General features: G+C 38.5%; 1 protein-coding gene across 5 annotated transcripts in view; it reads left to right on the top strand.

Annotated features, from left to right (window-relative positions):
• The window catches only part of PLPP4 (phospholipid phosphatase 4), a 71,932-nt gene that overhangs the window by 25,948 nt on the left and 25,225 nt on the right, over positions 1-20,759 (top strand). For all 5 annotated transcript variants that reach the window (XM_026105534.2, XM_064514313.1, XM_026105532.2 and 2 more), the window contains 3 exons: positions 3,198-3,288; positions 6,580-6,643; positions 8,181-8,305. In XM_026105534.2, coding sequence (XP_025961319.1) covers positions 3,198-3,288; positions 6,580-6,643; positions 8,181-8,305 — 280 coding nt within the window. The remainder of the gene's footprint in view (positions 1-3,197; positions 3,289-6,579; positions 6,644-8,180; positions 8,306-20,759) is intronic.

Consider the following 20,759-nt stretch of genomic DNA (forward strand, 5'->3'; position numbering starts at 1 on the left):
AATGTTGGAGTATCTCACTGCAAAAAAAGAAAATGTTACTGGGATATATTTGAGGAGAAAATGGCCAAATCTGTTACGGATGTGAGCCATACAGAATCTTTTTACAAAAGAAAAAAGTCCTTTACAAGCCAAGCTTAATTTTATATGGGCATTTTGTTAAGAGTAGAAAAACACCTTCCAGCTAAAGCTTTTGTATAAGGAATTGCAACCAATGTATGGCAAACATGAATCGTTCTTCATATCTCTCACAAGTGCATATGCTTGTGAAATAAGAGGAAACCTGCAGTTTTACCAGATTTCTGAAGACTGATTGTGAAGCAGTTTGGCCCAAGTTGCCAGCTGAACTCTATTCTATTCTCGGTATTTTCTGCTGCTTCTGCCTGTTCAAAAGATTTCTAACTCCATTAAACCACCTCTATAAGACTGTCAGCCTGGCTATATTTCTTCACATTCTTCAGGAATGGAATGCAGATATCTTTCTTCTTTTCTTTCCTGGTAGCAATCCTTACTTTTTAGAATGATAATAGTAATTCTAGGTTTTGCTTTAACCACTTTTATTTTACTGTCTGAATCTCTAAAAGCAGAAATTAAACTATTGCTGAGAATAGAGAGAAATTAACATTTCTGGAGTAGTAACATGGTACCTGTATCCTAGCTGAAAGCTCCCGTCTATCTCTAGTCCACATGAGATTGAAATGGAAATGGTGCCTTTTTTGTTAAAAAAAACCAAAAAAAACAAAAAAACCCCCAAAAACAGAAACAAAGAAACAAAAAAAACAAACAAAAACCAACCTGATAGCTTGCTTTCTATATAGAAAAATGGGGAGCAGACTCTAACCTACATGGCTTACTGACTTAGATAATCTTTTGCAGATGCAAGTGAAGGGAATCTGGTCTAAGACAAATTACTGAGAAGTATATACATTTTCATGTTGTTCCATACTCAGGTATTCTAAAAGCATAAAATGAGGACTGGGATTATCTGTTTCTATAAAAAGAAGAAAGGAGTTAAAAGGTCTTTGTCTTAACACCTTTGTTCTGAATCAGTCTCTCTGCTGAGGCCGAACAGTGAATGATTCAAAGATAGCAAAATCCAGGTACATTACCCCCTTCTCCTGGTGCCATATACAACTTAATTTTCACCTTGTTTAAAAAGGCTTCTTCAAGAGCCTAAAATGCTTCTGAAGGACCTTGTTTTGCTTTTGAGCAAACATGGTTGTGAACTGGTTTATAGATTCCAGTAAGGAATTGATTAACTCTAGACCAGAGCCAGGAAGAAGCAAATATAGACTACCTCTGCAGCTGAAGTTGTGAGTGGGGGAAAACAGGATGATAGAAGGACCAATTAGGAACAAGATCAGGAACAAGTTAGGAACAAGTTTCTATGGGAAGCTACCAGTGAGAAACTCCCTGGTGTGGTGCTTAAGAGAAACTGATAGGCTGGTGTGGAAAGAGATGGTACGGATCTGCTCTGGGAGGACAGACTGCAGTATATAGATACCTCACTAGGTAGTGTGCTTTTGGGATAACTGGCAGATTCACAGTGAATCATCAGTCGTAATCCACATTACTCTATGATAATGCAGATGCTGTCCATGGAAGTCAAGTGTATGCATTCGTGTGAAAATGCAGTTTCAGGATTCTTGAAAGAGAAGTACTGTCATATAGCTCTGAGAGTACAAGAATGGGGTTCTACTTAACCAGTGAGTTTGCTTGTAGATGTTCAGGTGTTGTTTTTCTATCTGTTTTTGAACAAGGTGAAGCAGCTGGCTCCACTCCCAAACACTTTAAATGAAAGAATCATAAAGCCCTGATCTTCTAAAGCTCCATCTAAAGTCAGCTCAATGCACTCAAGAGTGGCAGTTGAAAAGAAAAAAGTAAAATAAATAGCTTTCTGAAATGTCAGGAAGTTGGTGCTAAATTTGCTATGTTGAATACAGTCCTACTGAGAGCACAGCCCAGTTGGGCTGCCTTTTGAAGCATTGCTTAGTGTGAGAAAATGTAGAAAATCTCTTTGGATTGGGGCGTGAATTTTGTGTCTCAAGTCAGGATCAGCTCTGAAATAATCTTCCAGCTAGTTGGTGGTTCTTTACAATTTAGTATGGTGCATAAATACTGGTAAAACAAGAGAGCTGAATAAGTACTGGTAAAACAAGAGAGCTTGATTTCAGTCCAAGGGAGACGAGGTATGATGGGTTGTGGAGGAGAGAGAGTTTCATAGCAACGTCAGTACATTTCTGATTATTTGCTTCCCTAGACTGTGAATTGACCTGTGGTCCCTTGGCTTATGGCGGCCAGAAGACAGCAGATAGATATGTACAGTAAGATAGCACTGAGAGTCCAGTTAGATATGTTTCTTTTTTTGTCAAAAGTCTGTACAAGGGAAATAAATTAAAAAAAAAAAAAAGTGAAATAGGAACTTGGTCTTTTGTTTTGTGTACCCTCTCTTCCATGTAGTTCCAGGTCTCCTCCAAAGTAGTTTGTTGCTTTTTGACTTCAGCCTGACATAGTGATTCTTAATTCACTAGTGATTTTCATGCAGGATACTTCCAGTTAAATGATAGTAGTAATGTGTGTCAGTATGACTTCCTTGTCCTGACTGAATGGTACCTTATTGTTTGAGTGGCTGAATTGATTTTTCTGAGGATAGGAGGATATATTTGGCTGGAAAAGTAAGTTCTCAGCACTGTTTTCTGTGATGTTTGGCTTACAAAAAGGGGCTTCATCCAACACTGTCTATGTGAAATTTCACAAAATGAGTAAAGTTATCCTTATTATCAGGACTCACAAACCAATATGCCTCACAGTGTTGAATATCGTGCTGCCACTAATCTCTACCTCTTTGGTGAGAGAGAGAGAGAAGGGATAGATGCTGCTAGAAAACTTTGTAAAGGGGATTTAGCAATAAATGACTCAGGATATTTATAAACTGTTGCTTTTTTCATTTTTGAAGCTGTCACTTTAAATGCAGCTCCAGGCAATTTCAAATCAATTATAACCCACAATTATGTTACAATTTTTAATGTATTCATTGCCCTGTAGTTACAAATACAAATCGTCCCACTTTGGTTGAGGTCAGGAGTTTGATAAAGATCGTTCAGCCTTCCAGTTTAAATGGAGCTAACTAGAACTAATTACTAATCAGTTGGATTCAAAAAGAACTGATGCTCTCACATGAAATTTGTTCTCTCTTACAGGCAATTTCGTTCCTTACGCCACTAGCAGTCATTTTTGTGGTGAAAATAATCCGGCGAACAGACAAGACTGAAATTAAAGAAGCTTTCTTAGGTAACATATGTCATATTTTAAGAAAAATGTGTCATCGTTCTTTGATTCAAATTTTAGTCTAAGCCTTGAACAAAACCTTTCTCCATTATAGTCCAGTTCTGTAGGTTTCAGTGCAGCTATAATTTCACACTGTCTCACTAAAGCCTTTGTTTTTGTGTATGTTTCTAAATGTGCAAGTTCTGTATCTTGATTTCACAATCTAACTAGCAAGGGCCAGAATTTGGTTAGTAAAGTCAAGACCAGCTGAGATAGGCTGTCCAGATATGTTTTTTTCTGTTGCAGTGAGTACATTGCTCACCTCTTATTTACAGTGCAGTTGTTCTAACTTCAGAGTTGGACGGGAGCGCCTTGTGAGACTTAGCTGCTTGCTTAGGAAATTATTTCCTCATTGTTGTCTCTGACCTTCTCCTGGAGATTCCCCACTGTAAAGTCTGTGCTCACAGCTCAGGTTTTCTAGTCGCAGTCTGATGTTGCATTGGAGTTGGATGTGCACTTAATCCTGGCCTGTGAACTGCTGTAGCTGAGTTAAGGGTGAGCTCTTATCACAGTGGTAGGCAGCAACCTCCAGCAGGGGAACAGGGTAGATGATAGAGGTGGTAAGTCATAAACTGTCCCAGCTGATTCTGACAGAGTCTACCTTTTGAAATCTTTATTAGTGATGTTTGCTTCTGTCAGCATTGTCAGAGTCCAAAATTGACTGAAGCATTTTTATTAACAGAGAGAACTTTCAAGCACTGGGAATTGCAATTGCTTTTTTGGCAGTATATTTGAAAATGCTTAGCTCTGGAATTTTCTGTGTTTTGCTGGCTAATTTGCAGTTGAATTTATTGGTCCCTCAGATGGTGAGATCAAAGTGATACTCAACTTTGCCTTAGCTAGATTGCATATAAATGTTACTATGTATCTGCCTTTGAATTTTTTTAGACAGGGCTGGGTTCTTACAGCTTATTCTTTCTCCAGTTGCTCTAACAGCAGTGTGAAAAATTGTTGATTTTGATTTGATTGCTGCTAGTCATTTGTAGAAAATTCTGAATGTGTCTTGAGTGATATTTTATTGACAAGTCCATTCAGCAGAGGTAACCTGGATTAATGAAATGCATACAGTCACAGTGCTGAGTTTCACTTTGTGTTGTTTCGGAAGGAAAGGAGCTTTGGATTAGTTTCCCCATCACTTGTTCTCATCTTTTTGTTCTAAAGAGATATTCAAGGTTCCTGCTGTTTTTGCCTTCTGTTATGGTTTCCTCTATAATGCCCAGGAGGAAACTCTGTTTTCAAGTCCTTGCCAGCTTCTCCACTGTTCTCCCTGCCACTCAAACTTTAAGGAAACCCCGACCTTGATGATCTGTTCTGCAGGGTATCCCTGTGCAGTATGTTAATGTGTCTCATGATGTGAAGCTGATGTGAAGATTCATTAACTGTGATGAAGCTTTGCTGATTTGCACTGTGATCTGGCACATAAAGTTTGTAATGAATGATCAGGAAATCCCCCAAAAGGCGAATTTCTTTATACACCTATAATTTTAGTTAGAAGGGGTCAAAGATTAGACGGAGGTGAAAATACTGTGTCTGCATTGCTCCTCATATAGCCATTAATTTAAAGGTGGCTCAGTGTGTCTAGCGTAAGCAGTAGTTAGCTTCCTAAAGAAGGTGCCCTAAATCCTTCTCCTGGAAGTGCCTGCCCCTCTCTGTTGACTAGGTTGTGTGTCTTGAGTTGGACAGTGTGAATCTTCCCTAAAGTGAATACTTTATTTATTGGCTTACGTTCATGCTGACATTTGATGCTTGGACATTTGAGTAAAGAGTATGCAACATGAGTCGAAACGTGGTTCAATTGGACCTGCAGTGAACAATCAAGATAAAGCTTGATGAAGAGAGTAAACTTTACAGCATATTTCAGAATGCAAATGTCCCTACATTTCTTAAAAAAGAAAATGTCATGCTGTGACATTGCTGGTCATATGCATTTTATTGTAAAGAAAACTGCTATTCAGTCATGATATGCAATCACCATAAGTAACTGAGAGAAAACAATTGAGAAGAGAAAGAGCATGTGCATGAGTGCTCACTGTGAACAGCGGTATTGAAAGTGAAATATTTGACTTGTTTGAACAATATCAATGTCCCTAGGATTGATTTGTTCCTTTATTCTTGCTGGCAGCTATTGTAAAATCTAAGAAAACCCTTGGTTTTGCTTTGATGTAGGGCCTCCTTCTTTATTTTAACTTGAAGAAAAATATATTCTGTGACACACAGATTTTTATGATCTATAATATCCTCAGGCAAAAATCTTATGGAGACAGGATGAGTGCTCCTACAGAGCAACATTTGGGGCAGCAGTCCAATGAGAAAACAACCAGTATAGTGTCATAATAAGCTATATTACTGTAACTGTTCTGCTGGAAATCAGAGATTTGCCTGATAGTTTTTTCAGTTACGAAATAAAATGCAATGGTTCTTGCATTGTTTTAGGGAACTGCAATCTGGACTGCAACATTAAATCAGTTTCAGTCTAAAAACAGTGTGTGCACTGGATCTGAATTCCACTGAAATCAAGGCAGAAATCTCCACAGTCTTTAGATGAGGTTCTTTGGGAAGTCTAAGGACTTGGTGTCTAAGCACAAATAAAGAGGGTGATACAGTCATACCCAGCATGACAGTTCCTATTTATTTCTCCAATTTTATTATGAAGGTCGGTCATCACCTGGGAGAGAAAGTTGGGGGAAGTGTCAGGATTCTTAGTCAGAACATCTATGTCCATTTCAAAGTAAAATAAAAATAAAATCCAATTATAATTTTAGCTAAAAGGCAGTTCTTCTGCCTGAAATTGGACCATGCTATATATGTACATATATATGTAATATATGTGTATTTTACATATACGTCTATACAAGAATTCCCCTTGACCCAAAGATTTCTGTAAGACTTGTATGTAGTAAATGGCAAAACTGATAAACACAGAACTTGATTCTGTAATGGTTTTTGCCTTCTGATTATTTATGTCTCTGAAAATGACATGATAGGAAAACCCATTTTGCTTAAGGAAATAAGATTTCTCAAGAGCAAAAGCAGAACAAAATCGGTCATGGGATTATTATGATACTTTGGGGTCTGCCCTCAGTCAGGGTAATAAAAAAAACCAACACAGTGGACTACAAAGATCATTCCGTTGTACTGAAAGATTCATTTTCAGTTCAGTAAAGGTTTCGGTCTGTAAATCAAATGCTATAATGCTACAATTTATAACTTGGTGGTTAAGTTATTATTGTTCTGTTTGTTCATTCTGTTTTGTAGCTGTTTCCCTGGCTCTAGCTCTGAATGGAGTCTGCACAAACACTATTAAATTAATAGTGGGAAGGTAAGTCTCGTCATGTTATAAATGATAGCTTTAACTGTTAAAGAAATGAAGATGAGAGGGTTGACAATTACAATGCTTCTTAATAAAAAGATAAAAACCACTGCTCCAGAACACATTGGGTTAGCAAGGGCCTCTGCAATGCTGTCTTCTCTCTGGTTCAGGTGTCGTACAACTTTATTATGTGACATCTAACTGTGGCAGCAGTCTGTGCCCTTGCATTTTGTTATTTGTTTGACTGGTTGGCAGTCCAGGCAAACAAGTGAAATTTGAAAGGAAAGGTGTGAATTGAAATCAGTTGAGTTCATTGGCAGCACCAAAGGGGGAAGAGTCACAGCATGTGAGGGTTTATATGCCAGTTGCCACTGGTCTGATTAAATAGAAATCAATTCAGTCTTTATTTGATACAGTGTCTGCATTTCGTGAAGTATGTGGCTGAATGTGGTATTTCCAGGTAATTTTAAGGTCCATGGCAGAACAAACCTTGGAGCTAAGCAGTGAGTGGACTGCCAGGTATGCAATTTTTAGGGAAGCATGAATTTGAATGAAGGGCCCAACAAAACACCAGCAAACAGAACTCCCTGGAAAATAATTTTTTTAGGAATTTGGGGGTTCTTTTTCTTAATCTAAATTTTGAATAGCTATAACTTCAGCTAAGAAGTATATAATTGGATTGAATTCATACACCATTTAGTTGAGTCCAACACTGCATTTGTTTTTTGGCTTCACGTGTTCTGCAGCGATTTGTGCTTGGTTTCTGATGGTCTCTGCCACAGTACTGCTTCCCTGACAATTGTAGTACTTGGCAATTTTATTTTAAAGTGCTTTTGAAATATAATTAAGGATGTCTGCATCATCCTTTGCAGGCAGACGTGAGCTCATTCTGCCAGCACTCCAAGCCAACTGGTTGCTCTGTTAGCATGTCTCTGAATCTGTGGTCCTTCACCTTGCTTCTATACAGGGCGTGTATTAGCTTGGGCTTAGCGTGACACTACTCAGGCCTACATGCTTCTGTTCAACTCAAAATATGGTAAAAAGAAACTTAGAGTTTTGTTCAATGCAGTTAAAGAATCAGCTTCAAGACTGGGATTAGAATTTGGCAGGCTTTTTGAACCCAATCTCTTAGTACAGGTGCGGGCTTGTTCTCAGCTAACTATGTCAGTAAGATTTATATGATGTTGTGGAGTAACCATGCTAATTTGCTCCACTGCTGGAAGTGCTGTGCAAGAGTAGCCCTGCAGATTCAATATCAGAACTGAACTTCTGTGTATTCTTTGGAATTAAACGCATTGTGAGGAGAGTCAGGCTCCAGCTCCCACTAGTTTGCTCCACTAGAAGCTTTCCCAAGAGAGTCTGCCTACAAAAAAAGTTTGTCTTGAATTGATTATGCAAGGAAAATGAAGCATTTCTTTTATTGGTGTGTTGCTCAAGCAGGAGGGAGTCAAATCTATATGTAATAGGCAATAAATATAGTAATCACTTTGAGGTTTGTTTGTTACTACAGCTTTTGTATTTTTAATATCCATGGTGTTTTTTGTAGACCGCGTCCCGATTTCTTTTACCGCTGCTTTCCAGATGGAGTAATGAACTCTGAAATGCACTGCACAGGTGATCCAGATCTGGTGGCTGAAGGCAGAAAAAGCTTTCCAAGTATCCATTCTTCCTGTAAGTTTATTCAAATGCAGTATGTCTTTGTCAAAAGCTTTGGTAATCTATGTTTCAGAATTATTTTTTTTTTGTTAAATCACAAACCTGATATTTGCTGGAGAGGCCTGTGCTTCTGTCTTAGGTCAACAACAGCCAGAAATATTCTCCTGGAAGTAAAGTTGTGAGCCCATGACTCCTCCTTATCTTGAGAACCACCTGCCTCCACTGGCAGCCACAGCAGGACTGTCAGTAGAGTGAAGCACTCTTCAAGGTTAAAGAAAACAGCATGATACCCAGGGGATATCTGGTTCCTAAAGGAGACCTCTGTATGCAACCTTTGTCCATACTGTAGATGTTTATATTCCAATGAAATATGGCAGAACATGCCATACCATATGTCTGACTTACCATAGTTTTGATAAGATCTAGTTGTTAATATCTTTGAAGCATCAGATCTCCTGAACCAGTGCTCAAGTCACAAGATAGCTTAGTTGTTCTTAGTTTTAAGGTTTTGCAAAAAAACAAAAAAACAAAAAAAAACCAAAAAACCCCAAGTTTTTCTTCATGGGAAATTTTATGTTTGGAGGTGCAATGGGTAGAAAGGAATACACAGAGATCATATTGCATCACATTATTCATCATAATGATCTGGGTACAAGCTCAGGTTCAAGAAGTCCCTATGCTGCTAGAAGCTGTCACAATATGCTGGTACAAGGATGATTCTTTCATTCTCTGTTCTTTTAGTCACTGGTGGCATCCACTACTGGCCATGCCCATGGCTAAGGATGGGATCCTTGACCATGTGGGCCTTTGTTCTGAGCAGTTGTTAAACTTTCACATTCAGGTGTCTGTTGCGGTTGGACTGCTTTGCCTGAGCACATGCAGGAGTAAATGGTAGCTCTGTTCCCAGCTCAAGCAAGTATAGGAAACACATAGAAAGTCCTGACCTTTCTGTCTATATGACAGCACAGGTAGCAGGTAGTGGGGTAACAGGTGTATCAGTAATACCTTATTTGGAGGAACAGGTGGGAAACAGGTAAATTGGGCACAGTTTGGGGTTTTATGAGTTCTTTTTTGCTCCTAAGACAGCACAGTCATTCACTTATCACTCCATTTGGTTTTGAGGTGGTCCACGATCTAGCTCTGATGGATTGATCAGCTACCCCAACTAATGCTGTATCCTGACAGACATTTGAGTGGTTTTACAAAAAGTAGTATGACTGATTTAATTAGTTGTATTAAATCAGATGTTTATGAATGTTCCTCTGTCTGTCTTGAGGAGCTGACTTCTAGAGTGTTTTATTTCAGGAGGTCTAATCAAATTTCTTGTGATCTGTAAAATCTGTAATGGTGATTACTGTGGGGTTTTATTTTTTGGATCAGTATGATTTGTTGTGTGCTGTTCGGTTTCTGAGAACTGCCAACTGAATACCAGTAAGTCATATCTCTGGAATTTGTTTTCCTGATTTTCTTTCTTTTTCAAATAATGACTTCCAATTGGCTAATTGTACAGAGTTATATGTTGCAAACAAATTGGGTAAAGAGGTGAATGAAATTCTGGGTTGATTTTGCTTACAGTGTCCCCAGAAGAAATGGAGGTGTAGTAGATGTTTGTAGATGTAAGCTTTATAGTCTTCATCAGTAAACCAACTGAGCCTTGTCAGATTGTGCTTATAGACTTTGAGTCATATTAAAGAGACAACAATAGAATATATAGATGTAATTTAGAACAAATGGTATTTATTACATTTGTAGTCAGTCCTCAAATGCTGGTTTAGCACACTTAATTGCAATCCTTTTGGTTAAGTTTTTCTTCACTGTAGGACAATAAAAACTTAAAATGCACTGATGTACTAAGAATTTAATAATTAGTACTCAATCTACTCAGTGTACTAAGTGTGACAAGTTAGTCAGTTTGCTTTACTGAAACGCAACAGTTTAATCTGGGGCTGCAAAGTGTGAGTTCTGGAGGACATACAATCAATGTTCATTTTTGCCTACACTATGAACATAGTGTGTGCAGCATGCTCTGCTTAGCACTGGCCCACACCCTAATTCTCTTACCAAGATTGCCTGTTGCACAGTGAAGTGCATTGTCTCTGTGTCAGTGGAGCAGCCACAGAATGCATACTGGAGTTTTATTTTTAACTGGTATGGCTTTTATAAGCATTGAATAATTTTACCGCAGCTCACACAAAATTCGGTAGGAGCAGGATGATGGCTCTGTGGATTTAGATCAAAATTATGAGAATAGCTTTCTCCTTCACTGACTGATGCAATATTAGCATGTGGCTGAGTTGACTATATTTCCCACTACAAAGTGTGTGATAAGAAAGAGAAGATATTATATATGCAGTAGTTTTTATCTGTTGATAAGCCCATGCTAGAGTGAGGCAATTCTGCAGTTGCTACGAGTTCTTAACTGTTTGCAGCCTGATGTTATGATATCAAGTCTCTGACAAGAATGTGTGTTCTGAAGACTTAAAATCCATACATACTTTATTCTCATAATGGAGAAGGAAACCATTTAAAGTTGATGTTCTTATAGCACTACCCTCCACTCATTCCATGTAGCAAGATTGATATTACCAGGGTTGTCAATATTATTTTATCAAAAATAGTTTATAGTCATGATAAATTAATTTTCTTGCTGCCACTTCACACCGCCCCCCCCACTGGACTGAAGAGTTAAAAGAAAAAAATATTATGGGCAACATAACATTACACTGCCTTCTTGGACCTTTGAAGCAATGAGGATATTAAAGTTATGATACTTCGCCTTCTGAAATTTTGCTTTAATTTTACATTTTCAGCCTTTTTTGTGTGTAATACTGTAGACAGTCTCTCTCTTGCCACTCCCTGTGAAGAATGATGTTCTTATCTCAGACTTAAAAAGCTGTCCTTCCTGCATTCTTAACATATAGGTAACTTCAAAATTTCCTTCCATAAACTCAGTCCAAGATTTTTTTGACTCCTTTCTCTCTTCCTCTAGCATAAGATTACCTGTAGATAAAATGAGGGTGTTCTGCTCTTCAGGTTTCTCTTATTCTCTCTCTCAGTTCAGTGTGGAATTCAGTGAGCCAAAACAACTCCGTTAGGTTACCAATATCACAGAATAATTGAGCTTGGAAGGGACCTCCAGAGATCATCTCATCCAACCACCATGCTCAAGCAGGGTCACCTAAAGCACTCAAAAGCCATCTGGACAAGGTCCTAGGCAACGTATCTCCAAGGATGGAGACTGCACAGCTTCTCTGGGCAACCCGTTCCAGTCCTCAGTCACCCTCACAGGAAAGAAGTTTTCATCATGTTCGGATGGAACTTCCTGTGTTTCAGTTTGTGCCTGTTGCCTCTCATCCTATCGCTGGGCAACACTGAAGAGAGTCTGGCCCCATCCTCTTTACACCCTCCCTTCAGATACTTATACACATTGGTAAGATCCTCCCCCCCCCCGCCCCGCCCCGAGTCTTCTGTTCTCCAGACTGAAGAGTCCCAGCTCTCTCAGCCATTCCTTGTATGAGAGATGCTCCAGTCCCTTAATCATCTTAGTAGCTCTTTTCTGTACTCACTCCAGTAGCTCCATGTCTCTCCTGTATTGGGGAGCCCAACAATAAACATTGAGCTCCTTTCTGAGACCCAGTACCAGCTCAGAGGGTTTGGTTGTAAACTGGACTTTTCAGAAAAAATTTTCTACCTTATACTACTGTAAATCTGTAGTGACTTTATTGTTTCCAGTGCAGTGGTGCTATACTTATCCAACTGCATGCGAGAACAAATCCTCTTTGATGTTTTATCAGCTACCTTAACCTTGCTCCCTGCAAGTTTTGTGGTATGTCATGTAATTTGTGAGGTTGCCCTGTGTTATTGTTATGTGAAGCAGCACCAAAAAAGCTTATGTTTTTTCCTGTTTTTTTCCTGCTTTCATGGCTGCAGAAATGTAAGTGGGAAGAATGAGTTGACATAAACCGTAGCACCTCTCTTGGAATGATAGTTACAAGTAACCCACTACAGTTTGGTGTTTTCTACTTTGCTTGAACATGTGAAGAAAATAAATCACAAGTGAAAGCAACATGCTGCCAGGCAGCTGGTAAAGAGAGATTAAAAGCTTCAGTGAAGAGCCATTTTCATCTTAAACCAACTTTTCTTACCCGATTCCTTGGACAGACTGTCAATCGAAAACTTTGTCACTTATGCAAAACAAGGACTTTGACAAGAAAGTTTGTTGTGCTGCAAATGTTTTACTACAGGAATATAGTTCAGGAATGTATAATGGTGACAATACTGACATCCTCATATGGCATGACCTGACCTTGTATGCTTAATAAAAACGCTGTGCAATGCCTTTTTTCCACTCTGAGGATCAGTTTATGCCATGAAGGAGAATGCATTCCCCTTATTAGGGACACAGATTATTTTCTTGGCTTAAATTACCATGTCTTTCATCTCCCTGTGCCAAGGAGTGTATGCAGTACAAATATGAAAATGTTTGGAGCACAAACTGTTTTGGAAAGGGATAGAGAGACTTGCAGGTAGAAGTGGACTATAGTTGCCTGAAACAATTAAGGCATGTTGTACTGAATCAGAAAAGGAGATTGACCTAAGTGAAGACAATGTTATTGTTACCACCCTCTCTGAGCAAGGGGAGAACTCTACCTGCAAGGATTGCTGAAAGTCTACTTTGAATTGGTGTACCTCGTTCAAGGCTGCTGTCTCCTAGCTCTATCCTTTGCTATCCTTTCTTGGAAAGACTGCTGAGATTACTCAAATCCTTCTTTATTTAACTTTTAACCACTGCAGCTTTAGTTTAGAATCTACGCAGGCACAACACTGAATCTAAGAAATCCCTGGATCTTCTGGATTGTTTGGAGCATGTTTTGCCTCTTTACCAGCTGAACTGCCAGAATATCTTGTTTGAGGGAACCAATGTATGGGGGTGGAGAGCCAAGACTCCTGTCTGGGTCCAGCAGCTCAGAGGTGTTCCTGAGTCCCAAGTTCAGATATAGCTCTTCTGACTAAAGCCCTTCCAAAATGTAGGTCTGCTCTTCCATATTTAGTGTTTCCATGGCTCTATAATTCATTGACTATTTAATGCAATTGGCATTATAATTGTTGGCTATTAAAGCTACTATCTATGAAGATACTGTGCAGCCTCTGTATGTGCATACTTCATTCAAAGAATAATGTTTATGGAGATCATAAAGGCAGCATGTTCTTCCTCCTGCATGTGTCTTCTATACACTTATCTTGCAGAGAGCCTTCTGACAGCCTACCTGGAGCTACCTTATGGCAGCCTAATTTCTCAAGGTATGTGTAGTAAGCGTGCTTACTCTTCAGGATGTGTTCTGGTTGTACTTTGCAAGCTTGCTGTCCAAACAACAAGCAAGTATATCTCAAAAGTGGCCCTGAAAATGATGGAAGTTACTGAACATTTGATGATAACTTATAATACCTAGAAGTGCTGACTGAAATAAGGATTGGAGGAAGTCTGACATCCCCATGGTGGGCTTTTGAAGACAGTATTTCTCTTGAGTGCTGGTGAAGTGTGATAGGAATTGCATTTTTCTGTGTTTTTGGTAATTTACCCCCAGCTTAGCCATCCCAGTGTTCAGCGGAAACAAGAATATATCCCTTCCTCAGATCACTCCTTGCAGTGCTGGAAAGTACATGGTGCAGCTGATGATGGGGTGATTCAAGACTCTTCACTGTTTTTCTCTGCTTGAAGCACAATTCAAAGAGCAGCATCAAGCAACAGATGTAGAACAAAACATGAGCAACAAAATGGATGGACACAGACAGAATGATTTGGCATATTAAAGAAACAAATGGCACAAATTATACTGACATCAAAAAAAAGTTAGTGTTGTCTGGGATTAATAGTACATGTAATGATTATGCAGCATACCAACTGGGAAAAAATGGAATGCATGAATAAAGCATATTTAATTGAATGTAATGTATGAAGACTGAAAAGAGAAAAATACAGTGAATTTATATAGTGAATACAGTGAAAATACAGGACAGTTAATTGGATAAACCACGTGCACTGCCAACAACTGAAAAGAACACTGAATTTGCGGGCATATTACTATCCTAATGATAGGATGGATGGAAGGCTATTTGTGATTAATTTCTTCCTTTTTATCTCATGGCTGATGTCATTTTGACATTTGAGTTAGGCTGCAAGATCTTTCCACAAACAAAATGTGAACCTAGAGTCTTGTAGCATTATTTATCTGAAAATCAGTACTATCTAACCATTTTAATGTTTATTTTTGAAAAGAACCATCATCCAGAAGCCTTTTGTTAAGTTTAATTATTTCCTTATATGTTAGAGTGCAGAGAAAGTGCATGAGAAATAAACCCTTATAATACCACTTTTACATGCAGCAAAGCAATTCTAGACAGACTAGATATTCAGTGATAAAGACTGGAAATGAAATCAGAACAGTTCTTTTCAATATCAGTCCTTAGTTACTTTAAGTAGCTTTATGCATTTACCAATTCAAGAAGTATTTCACAACACATCATTTTTCACGTACTCTATTAGCAGTGAATGTTTTGTTTTGTTTTGTTTTTCAGATGCTGCCTAAATAAACTTTAGGATGCATGTAAAATTTAGCATTTTAGAAGGTGGAGCAAATGAACTGAAGTGAATTTCCATTCCTTCCATCTGAAACCTTTGAAAAGCTGGCTCTAGTATCCAGTAGAGATTTTTACTTGTCCTGATTTCTTTCAGCAAAATAGAAGGTCACATAAATAGTTTAATTAATGCTGTCAAGAAACAATTTTATGTAAGATCCTTCAAAGTATCTTTATAAAAAAGCCAGAGTTTTGGGAAGAACTGATGGAGCTCTGACCAAATCTGGGTAAGATATAAGAATACATACTTACCTAGTTTACTGTATGTTCTTACACAGTTACATGTTGGCTGGAAATTGGTTTAAACTAGGCATAGCACCATTTGCCAGGACTGTAAGTAGATTTCAGAGCAGGAGTTAAGCATAATTTGTGTGTATTATGAAAGAAGACAGTAGGCAGTTTAGGGAATGAAGAGTGGAAACTGAGAGATACTTCAGAAGATAGGAAAAAATACAGCTATCAAGGAAAGCATGTTTTAGAAACACAAATTCATAGAAATACAATTCTTGTTACCCATCACAGAACAAGCCATTCATAATTAATTTCCCAAAGATTTTGGCTGTGAAGTTTCAGGCTTAAAAATATGGATTCAAATTGTATTTCCAAGTTGGTGATAACAAATTTTGGTACAGAGCTCTGAGTCAAGGGGAGGAAGATCCATGACATTTTAATTGAGTCCTTAACCCAGAATTCATCTATACAAATGAGGGTAGATCACCAACAGCAAGCACAGGTGTGCTGCAAAAGTGTGTCCTTCGGGTAGTCATAAATGCTGAAGAAAATGTTTTGGGGAGTATCAAACTGCTAAAGGACTTTTCAAAGCCCTATCCTGTACAGAAAACATGTAGGTCTAGAGACTTATTTTAGATCTCATCTCAGCAAGCAATAGACCATTTCGATGTAAATACCACTTTGTGATAGCAGTAAAATCCACAGTGTTATATTCTGAGCTGCTTGCCATGTAAATGATTTCTGAATGGATTATCTACTGAAGCGATCTTAGAAAAAAGTAACAGCTCAGCAATACAGACTTGCTTCAAATATTTGTTTAGTCAAATGTTGTTTATTTATTAAAAAAAAAAAAATTCCTAGGCAGTCAGACATCTTAGAATATGCTGACATTATTGCAGTAATGAAGTCTTTGTAAGAGCAAATATGGGTAAATAATAGTAATGCAACACATCTTATTCAAAAACACCAAAAATCCTGTGTGGAGGAAATGCTCAGTTCTTGACACTGTTTGCTTTATGAGAGGAAGTGATTGTTTCATCATGAATAGCTGTCCTTAGGCTTATGTTCTATTTGAAAATATGTGCAAGCAGATTGCACTTCTCAGAGTTTATAAACTCAGGCTTACTTCGTGATTATTTGTGAATATTTTATTTATGAATTGGTCAGCAATATTCACTATTTAAGCTGTATTTTTCAGCTTAGAGATTGCTCTTGTAGATTTCAGGAAGTTGCATGAAACTGGTTTTGATGCCTTTGTGCTAAATAAAACCGGGATCGCTTGGTGAGAGGTAATTTTGAACTCCTTGGAGCCTGTACCTCTTTTATATCAGTTTAATATCAGTAGTCAGTGGCAGATCAAGCCCGTGATTGTCACGAATACCCACACATGCAGCTTGAAATAGGTAAGTGTTGTGAATAAATGAACAATGGTTTTCTAGTCTGGTTTGTACCAGCTTATAGTTTGAGTCACAGAATTACAGAATCACTGAAGTTTGAAGGGGCCTTTGGAGATTGTGTAGTCCATTCCCCCAGCGTTGAGTAAGGTTAGCTAGAGCAGGTTGCTGAGGATCATATCCAGTTGGGTTTTGGATATCTCCAAGGATGGAGATTCCACAACTTCTCTGGGCAACGTGTTCCAGTACGTGATGAACTTCACAGTAAAAATGGTTTTTTTTTTTATGTTTGAATAGAATTTCCTGTATTTCAGTTTGGGGCTATTGCCTCATGTCCTTTCACTGGATATAACTGAGAGGAGCCTGGCTCCCTCTTTCTTGCTGCCTCCCATCAGGTATTTATACACACTGATGACACCCACCCTGAGCCTTCTCTTCTTGATGCTAGACAATCCCAGCTCTCTCAGCCTCTCCTTGTATGTCACGTTCTCCAGTCCTTTAATCATCTTTCTGACCCTTCACTGGACTTGCTCTAATGTGTCCATGTCTCTTGTACTGGGGAGCCCAGCACAGGACCCAGCACTCCAGATGTGGCCTCACGAGTGCTGGGTGGAGGGGAAGGATCACCTCCCTTGACCTGCTGGCAGTGCTCTGCCTGACGCAGCACAGGTTGCCACTGACTTTCATTGCCATGAGGGCGCATTGCTGATTCACATTCAGCTTTTCGTCCGCCACAGCCCCCAGATCCTTTTCTGCAAAGCTACTTTCCAGATGGTCAGGCCCCTGGGTGTACTGGTGCATGAGGTTATTCTTCACCAGACGCAGGACCATGTGTTTAACTTCATGAGACTTCTGTCGGCTCTTGATCTCAAATAGAAAGATGCAAGTGGATTTCATATAGCTTTCTAACTGGAAGACAAATGTGATAAAAATGAACTGAATAATAGAGTGGCTGAAGAGATAATTAAATTTACAATTTTGTGTTAGAGCTGGATAGATTTATGTTAATAAATTCAATAAAAACATTTTCTGTATAAAAGTGCTGTATGAGCAGTAATGTGAGTGAAATGACCTTATGCGTTTTTCCCATAAAATACCTCTGTGATTTTATTTTTTTAGCTGGAATGTTAACATAAGATAGTTCAAAAAGTTGACTTCTGTTCAAACCAAAATTGTGGTTTTGTTTTGTTTTTTTTAATAGAAATCTTCATTGATTCCAGAGGTTCCTTTTTTTTCAAGGAAAAATCAAAATTTGAGGACACTATTTTTTAGTAACATCTCCATTTGGTTTGAACTGCTTCTACCATGATTGTTAACACTGTGTTATAGATGGGCTCTTATCTTTTTCTCTTTGTATTGTATTGGTTGAAATGGAGTTGTGGCAATTACTGTTGAATATAGATGAAGAAATCGGAGAATTTCATCAGAAAACTGAGATGAATTATGTAATCAGTATATTTGGCTGTGAGCACAATAACAGTGATTGTCATATGTTTCTGAATTACTCCCTGGATGAATAGAGGACTCTTGATATGTTTGAAAGAATAATGGCACTTTAGAAGTCAAAAAAGAAAATCTCTTTCAAGATGGAGCATACACTTGCCTCACAGTCTTATCAGACAAGATGGCAAACCACACATAAACACTCCTTTTTATGTCTTGGTTAACCCCCTTTATATAGGAAGTTCATGTTTTTAAAAGAAACAGTCTCTTTCAGTGTATATTTTGATAATGAGCACTTTTCATACAGGAATGCCCCACATATTACTATGTCATTACTAATGCCCCAAGTTTGCTGTGGCCAGATTTGCAAAGACGTGATATTTCAGGTTCTAACACTGTGCAGAGTTGATTTTTCACAGCCTCATTTTTCAGAATGAGCAGTTGCAGATACAAATTCATCGAAATTGAGGTTAATGTCTATTTCCAAAATAGGAGGAAATCTTGCTCTGATCAAAATCAGTGCTAAAACTAAATTAGCTGGAGAATTCCTATCTATTAATAATCATCACTGCTACATCTAAGAAATCATCAGCAAAAAGGATTAATGGGAGCAGTGATCAAAGAATTAGGATCTTAATACCTACTGTGCACTTCAACATAACCATGCCTTTAAGAAAACTTTGCAGGGGCAGCATGTTGTGCATTGTCAATTCCATGTATATCAAAAGTAGGATATGCATGCTGTATGAGTACTGGACATGGGCTGATCTGTGCTCATTCGTGGGGAGGAACAGCAATGTCTCTAAGAAAGGAAGTACAAATAGCAACAGGAAAAACTAATAGATTACCCTTTTCTGCTGGCATAATAAATGAGATTACATCTTCAGACCAGTCCTGAACAGTAATTTCCTACCTTAAGTAGCCAGATTTTATTTTGAATGACAGCAGTGATTGTTCATCTCTTGTAACAAGCTCGAGGTTATGTAAGAAAAATTCTTCTGTAGAAATCCCCCAGCACTATCTGTAGATGAGAATAAGGAGAATTCCAGCTGCCGTTTTCTCACTGCATTTCTATCTTTTCTTTTGTGAGGAAGTCAACCCCCATATCCTCTAAATATAAGCAATATGGGACTATACTGAAAAGCTAATATTACTGCCAGTGTTTGCATTTGACCACTGCCATTGAATGCAGGTGACAGCAGGGAGACTGACCACATGCATCACCACCCTCATCCCTACAGAGCATCCCTTCTTGTGTAGGAGTGACAATAAACACTATTTCAGAAACAGTGCTCGGGACATACTTCTATCCAGAATGTGGAAAGCAAATACTGTAAGTTTCTGCCCCCATCTTTTTCTAGGAAGAAAATAGTAGGTAATTTCCACAAGCTATTAAGAGTTTGAGTATGTTAAATCATCCAGATGCCATTTTATTAAGTTGCTGTGATGCATATTATTGTGGTAAATGAGGTGGTTATTTACCTGTCTATTTTCTTTACAAAAATATATAGCCATGCAGGTATGCTATTTGTCATTGCTCACTGCTTTTCTCACTGAGGATACAGTGAGTCTTAAGGCGAAAGGACATGTCCGTATCTTTCCATCAATTTTTCTGTAAACTGTAAGCTTGCTTCCAAGCCATGTGAGCGGTCTGTGGTTTTCACCAGCACCTCATCTTTTGTATTAAAATGACTGAAGGATCTGAATCATGAGGTGTCATATCTCTCTGCTGTCTAGCAAAATTGAGCAGGCTCTTCAAAAATGAAGCTGAAAGTAGTCTCATTCTTCACAGCAGCATATGTTATTTAGCAATGCCAAAGACTTCCTGAAAAATCAGAAATGAAACCAAATTCTATCAGATAAGCCTGTTCCTTCCTTGATCTCAGTACTGTGACTTGCGGTCCACTGTAATTTATGGTTTTACATAGGATACCAAATTTTTGGTGGGGTTGCCTCCCCCCACCCAACCTGTAGAGCCTATCATGCAGGGAACTCAGGAGTGGGGTGAGAGTTCCAGAGAAGAATAAGAGAAAACACGGAATCATCTTGTATCTTGCATCACCAATTAGATATAGAAGTTTAAGTCTCCTGCTCCCTTTCCTCTCATCTAAGCTGAACTTCTCAAGTAAAGCTGGGGTATATATTTGATTTCACAGCTTGAAGAAGATTCGGTAATGATACCATTACTGAGTAGCCATTACCTACTGAGTTAGGCTTAAGCTGTACACAAAGCTAAGACCGTCATTTTTCTGACCACACTTCTAATTGAAAGGAGCTTGAGTTTGTGAACTGTTGTGACAGCTCTTCTCCTGTGAAGCAAAGCAAGTCAGAAAGCCCAAGACTAATTTGCAAATGGATGACTCTCAACTCAGGCCCGTAAACAGAGGAGACTGGTGCATCAGTTTATGACCATCTTTAGGAAACAAATAGAACAAAACTGTCTTCTTCTAAAAGAAATAAAAATGAGAAACCTCACCATAACACTGTTCTGTCCAAAACTGGCAAATACTGAGATTCTGTGAAATTGTCATTGTGGCATAGTCCTGACATCTCACTCTGAAATCCATTTGGTATATTTTTGTGTAGCATTTTTCTGTAAGAACAAACCAAGTGCAGAGATATTACTAAAGCAAGTATGTTGTTAGCTCTTCACAAGTTATACATTTAGTAATGTGGAGTATTCAGTAAGGCTAGTTAAGCTCAACAGTGGACTGCTTTGGGCAGCACTCAGAGAGGAAAGAGAAACTGAGCTACTGCATTGTATG

The sequence above is a fragment of the Dromaius novaehollandiae genome, chromosome 6, assembly GCF_036370855.1.
Source record: "Dromaius novaehollandiae isolate bDroNov1 chromosome 6, bDroNov1.hap1, whole genome shotgun sequence".
Classification (NCBI taxonomy): domain Eukaryota; kingdom Metazoa; phylum Chordata; class Aves; order Casuariiformes; family Dromaiidae; genus Dromaius; species Dromaius novaehollandiae.